At 33.8% G+C, this 6,635-nt stretch overlaps 1 protein-coding gene across 1 annotated transcript in view; it reads left to right on the top strand.

Annotated features, from left to right (window-relative positions):
* The first annotated feature begins 357 nt into the window (after positions 1-357).
* The window catches only part of LOC120139930, a 28,872-nt gene continuing 22,594 nt past the window's right edge, over positions 358-6,635 (top strand). The window contains exon 1 of the mRNA XM_039155027.1: positions 358-699. Coding sequence (XP_039010958.1) covers positions 633-699 — 67 coding nt within the window. The 5' untranslated portion in view covers positions 358-632. The remainder of the gene's footprint in view (positions 700-6,635) is intronic.

Genomic DNA, 6,635 nt, shown 5'->3' with positions numbered 1-6,635 from the left:
TAAAAAAATTAAAAGTTAATTAAATGATAAAATTTTAAAAAATTAAAATCAGATGTTTAAAACAAAGACGCAATAAAAGTTAGTGATTAAATACTTTGTTTAATCTATCAATCTATATATGTAAATACAGCAAGCTGACTTTTAAAATCTTTCAACTTATTTCTAGGGCGGTGAGAGCATATGAAGATGGCGAAAAAAAACTTCGTTGGTGGTTGCAATAAATTGAATTAAATTCGGCTTCACATTACTCCTACCTTTCAAATTTCAAACTAACACTCTTGGATATATATATAAACAGTCCCATGTCTCTCACACACACGCAGAGTGTTAAAATCTACTGTGAATCCGACCAAAATGAACAACATCGTTGCCGCCATCCTTGTAATAACATTCTGCAGCGCCGAGATGACGTGGGCACAGGCACTGGCACCGACGCCAACGCGACGCCGGATTGTATGACGAACTTGTTCAACTTGTCGGATTGTTTGTCGTACGTGAAGGCGGGAAGCAACCTGACGAAGCCGGACAAACCTTGCTGTCCGGAGCTGGCGGGGCTTGTGGAGAGCAGCCCTCAGTGTCTGAGCTATCTGTAGGATAAGAACAAGACAGCCAGTTATGGGTTCAACATCGACATGAACAGAGCTCTTAAGCTGCCTAATGTTTGCCATGTTTCCACTCCTCCCGTTAGCCTCTGCTCTGGTACTTCCTTCACCTTTCTTTACTCCTCCCTTATGCCATCTTTAACTCGGCTTATATCTTAAAAATATATCTAGGTTTTTTATGTTTAAAATATCAACAAAATCTACTGTGTAATACATTATTTTATCTTAGAAACGAATTTATAAAATTTTGAGAATAAAAATAAATCATTAATAAAAAAAGGTAATTATGCATTTATTATCTAAATTATAAATTTTGATCTTTTTAATACTTAAACTTTAAATTTCTCCAAAACTATAGTTAAAGTTTAGTTTTTGTTTCGTCTTAGTAAACATTAAATTTGATTTTTTTAAAGTTTAGGTACTAAAACGGACCAAAACTAATAGTTTAGGTACTAAGCGCATTAATTTTTTAATGGCGGGGTATTAAAATAAAATAAAAACTAAACGTTATGTATGATTTTGAAAAAAAATAAAAGTTTAAGTACTAAAATAGATAAAACTTATAGCTTATGTACTAATTGCGTAATTTACCTTAATAAAAAATATAAAAAAAATAAAATATATAGTAACTTAACTTTCAGTCTCTCTCCTAAATCCATTTTGCTACTATGTATATTTATTTTATGTGTTAAATTCAGTTTGTCATGTTTCCAACTTAATCTGCATACTTCAAATATAGGCAGAATTGGCCAAATGATTCAGGCAGGTGAATTATTTGACCCAATAGGTCATTCAAACTTTTAATTTGGCAGCTAGGGCAAATGCAACGGTGCCCATGGGGGTGACGAGTTCCATAAGATATAAATTTTTAATGGACCGTGTCAGGTGGGTCCCATAGACTGAATTAAAAAAATTTCCTCCAAGACTCGTCATACCCGCGTGACGAGTCCCAATAAAAAATATTTTTTTGAATTTTTTAAAAGAAATGTAAAAAAACAATATTTTAATGCACATGAAACTCATCACGCCAGTGCGACGAGTTCCAACGAGTATAAATTTAAATTTTTTGACCGTTGGATTGACCGTTGTTCAACTGTCAAATTTTTTTTAAAATGTCAATGGAACTCATCACGAGTTGCAACGACTATTTTCAATTTGAAAAAAACTAGTCGTTGGGTAGAGTAGTATAAATAGAGGTTTGTGTTGGATTGCTTTTTCACTTGTAATCAAATATTCTATTGAGAGCAAAAACTTTTGTGTTGAAGATTTTGTGTTGAAATGACCTCAAGAGAAGAAATGTTACGTCTCGATGATGTTCATGTTTTGTCAATCGAGTTGACAACAATAAATTTAATTTGTTTTATTTCCTTTTAGTTTTAACGAAATGATATTATTAATCATAATTATTTATGTAATTGTATTAAATAATTGATTTTCAAATTAGCGAGAATAACAAGTCATTCGTCATCAAGGAATGAAGAATTAAGAGCCACAGAGCAGATGGTGATATATCTTTCACAATTCGGATTATATGGAGTGACGTTTCTTCGCAGATTTAAGGTGATGACGACACTGATTTCAGCGTTGATTGAGCGTTGGAGGCCCGAAACGCATACGTTTCATTTTCCTTGTGGTGAAGTGACGATAACTTTGGAAGATAACGCGTATCAACTTGGCGTTCCGACTAATGGTATGTCATTGGTGCTTCACAACACTTATAAGGTAAATGTTGTTATTTCAAATTTATTGGGAAAAGAGGCTCCAGTTGATGTCATTGATGGGTTGCGGATACAAATGACTTGATTGTAAAGAGAATTTAGAGAGATGAACAATGAACAGAGCAAGAGGTGATATATGCAACTCGAGCATATCTTATGATGTTGATTGGAGGGATCTTGCTGGTGCACACCCAATATCTTCCGGTAATAGAGGATTTCGCTGTATATTGCCAATATAGTTGGGGTTATGCAATTTTGGCCTTTTGTATCGTGAACTATAAGGCGACCGTAGTCGTTAGAGGAAAAAAATGGATGTAGCGGGTTGTTTAGTTTTGCTCCAATCATGGGCGTGGTATCGTCTCCCGTTTATAACGCCTATTACATCCGCTCCTATGGAGTTTTCTCACGCCGCAAGGTAAATTCATATATTTAAAGTTTTGATATTTTATAATATTTATTTAAATATTTTGAAAATGACAATAAATAACATAATTTTTTTAGATGGCGACACCGAATAACTGATCCAAAGTTGTCGGGTGCAACCAAAGTATATATTCAGATGAGGATTGATATCACCGGTAGGCATGTGGTAAATTTTAATATTTTTTCCATTAACTTTGAAATTGTAATATTAATTGTCTAATTATACTAACATAATACTTTTGAAGTTTAATTGGATGACTTATTATGAGTCGGATATCCAACGGTGTCTACCGCCAATGTTCTTTGAAGGAGCGGAGACATGGTGTGCCGTAACACCATTTCTCCATTTCGCAATTGTTGAGATCCATGCCGCCGATAGAGTTTTGCAATAGTTTGGGTTTCACCAACCGATAGAAATGTCAATATTTAACATTGACGAATTGCATAAAATAGATGTGCGTGGGAACCATAGTGAAGATTGGCCGAGGAAGCATGGTACATTCATGCATCAATGGCAAAATATTTACGATTACCTAATAGTTTCGAGGTACAACCCAAAGATTTTGATTTCAATGTTTCTTCCTACCTCCAAAATTATGAAGCAAATGGGAAACCATACTTGACAATTATTATCCTTCGCAAGAAAGTTATGGAGATATGGTGCATATCAACCATCGATAGAGAGTCGAGCGGCGTGGGAAAGAGTGGGTGGGATCAAGTTCCACCTTCACAACAATTTTCCTCAGAACCAGAAGAAAGAGGTCCATAGGATCATCTTCTTCATCACAAAGAATCTCAATTTGAGGCGATGATGTCAATGATGGCGTCAAATACCTTGAATACTTCATCGTTTCACCCGAAGATGTATATTAAAGTGGTGGAGTAATGTTCAGTACACCGAAACTGGAAAAAGATGAAAATAAAAAAGGTGGACGACACGATGAAATCTACGAGCACCACGTCATTATCATTTTACCACGCCTCGACATCGACAAGAATTACGGAAATATAAGTAATAAATTTGTTTATTTAAGTTTTTGTACTCAATATTTAATTGTATAAAAAATTCATTGTTAAGTAATAAATTTGTTGATTTTTTAAAATTATAATTAAATAAAGTGTAATTTTTTAAAATTATAAAAAATTTATAAATTTTTATAAATTTCATTAATATTTAGTGTAGTTAATAAAATTTAAAAAAATGTAAATTTTTCAAATTTTGAAGTTAAAAATAATATAAAACTTTTAGAAATTTTTAACAAATTTGAAAAAGAAAAAAAACTACATGGAACTCGTGACACCAGAGTGTCGAGTTCCAAAGGGTATAAATTAAAAAAATTGGACCGTTGGGTTGACCGTCAATTTTTTTAAATTAACTGGAACTCGTCATGTCGGTGTGATGAGTTCCAACAACTGTTTTGGAAAATTTAGTATAAATAGGGGTTCAGGGTGAAGATTATAATGTATGAGAAGTGACAAAAAATTGATAATCTCAAATATGTGGTCGTGGGAAAAAATTGGAATTGATTTGGCTAACAGTGTTTATGGGTTTCACAACGCTGACTCGGAGATCGAAAATTCAGATTCAAGCTTATTCTTCAGATGAAGAGTGGGAAAATGAGGCAATAAAGTACATAGTTGAGGAGCATAATAAAAATAAAATGAAAATTAAAGAGGTGAAGAAGAAGAAGTATGAAGATTTACCGAAGCGGCGTAGCAAACGAATAGTTGAGAAGGAAGAAAAAAATTAAAAGAATAAGTACATAAATTCGGCTAGATTCAGGTCGACCATGTAACTTCCTACACAATTGAGGATTTGGCAACCATTCCTCAGAAATTGTACATGTAGGCTAGTTTGCTTCATTTGGGAGGTACTTGAAGTCACAACTGTAAATGTTGCGCATAGTGTGCAAGCTATAACAGTCATCAACATATAAGTATGGGTCAACATTAATGTGCATACATACAGCAACAACGTTAGCGCATGGGAACCTAAAAGCTTAAAATCGACCATAATCACACCATCTTCTATTCAGATTACCAGTGTATGTTGTAGAATTACCTCCCTCATGTGGTCGAACTAGTGCTTGGACAACGAAATCAGAATCAAGAATGGAAAAATTGTGGACAAACATTGATGCCACATGTGTTTGATTCTTTTGCATTGCCTTTTCTAAATCTGGAGCCCAATTTCTCCCATTGCTGATCATGGCATCAACTTGTGCACTTTTGTCTGTCCATACTTTACCCAACCTAAAGTAAGTCTCCCTACCAATACTTACTATTGGGAAATGTCGAGTCCCTTTCAGCACTAAGTTGATACATTCAGCAAGGTTGGTAGTCATATGGCTGTAACGTCAATCCTCAACATCATATGCTTGTGATCATCTCTCCTTAGGTATTTCAACTGCGAACTCATGCACATCATCTTCGTATCTTCTCAAATTTTCAAGCCGTGCACTAAAGTTTGGTTGGAGTAAAGCATACTCTAAAAAGCAGTAAATTAAATGTTATTGAAAAAAACATTAATGAAGCAAAAATAATTAATGGCAAATGCTAAGGTACTTACTGTTGAGTTAATCGATTGACGAATCGGCCAAGAGGGGGTGAATTGGCAATTAAAATTTTGGTGGAAGCTTTTGCAGAAAATTGAAAGTAATTGCACAGCGATTTAGAGTGGTTCGACTTTATCAACCAAAGTCTACGTCCACTACCTTAGCTATCCACTCTAAGGATTTTCCAACAAATTCACTAATTTGTTCTTTCTTTTGAGGACAAAGAGTAACCTTATAGCTCCCTCAAGAATTATACCCCAAATTCTTGAGCACACTCTTTTTCAAAGAGAAATACACAAATTTGCAAACTTACAAGGAAAACCTCACAAGGTAAGATGTTTGCACAATTCTAGAACAAGAAAAGAACACTCACAAATAATTACAAATGAGCACAAATGGTGTTCTTTGAAAGCAAAATGAATATTGAAAGGAAAATTGGCTTGATTTACACAAACTTGGTGTTTGATGCTTTCTCTCTTGTTTCTCTATGATTTCTTATTGATCAAAGGCTTCAGAACTTGTTTAAATACACCTTGAATCACTTCTGAATGTTGGGGATGATTAGTGAAGATCATATATCCATTTTAGTGTGAAAACAATAAATAAAACAGCTTGGAGCGTGGGGGAATCGGTACCCCCTATGGGGAATCGGTTCCCTAAGTGTAAAATTCAAATATTTCGACCGTTATACAAGGGGGAATCGGTACCCCCTGGGGGGGAATTGGTTCCCTCCGAGCATACTGGAATTCTCGGAGCCAAACCATTCAGGGGGGAATCGGTTCCCTCTGAGCAATCTGGAATTTTTGGCTTTGAAATAGTTCGAAATACTTTGTAAAATTATTTTGAAATTGTTTTTAAGATTAAAACTTAATTTTACACTTGAGTAAGGATTAAAAATGATTTTTGAAAGATTTGGAGTAATGTTTTTATATTCGAATAGTTATATCGAATATACTTAGAAAATCATTTGGAAAATCTTAAAATTCATTTAACTTAATTTGTTATATTGAAATATCAAAATGTTTTCAACAATCTCCCCCTTTTTGATATAACAAAACATTTTAGTAATTTTAAGATTTTGAAATCAAGTTTTGAAATTACTCCCCCTTACTTTAACACTTCTCCCATTTATCATTTAAAACACATTTAACACTTCTCCCCCTTTTTGTTAAATCAAAAAGACATTTTAAAGAATTTAAACAAGGTTTTGAAATTATTTAGCCAATTGATTATATATAGTTTAAGATGCTAAGATCACAAGCAAGAGAAACGTTAGCCATTAGTTCCATAATCAATATTCATAATTAATGTGACATGGAAAAATTGGTCATATTGCT

The sequence above is a fragment of the Hibiscus syriacus genome, unplaced genomic scaffold, assembly GCF_006381635.1.
Source record: "Hibiscus syriacus cultivar Baekdansim isolate YM2019G1 unplaced genomic scaffold, ASM638163v2 tig00002237_pilon, whole genome shotgun sequence".
NCBI classification, from domain to species: domain Eukaryota; kingdom Viridiplantae; phylum Streptophyta; class Magnoliopsida; order Malvales; family Malvaceae; genus Hibiscus; species Hibiscus syriacus.
This window is presented reverse-complemented; position numbering and strand designations above follow the sequence as displayed.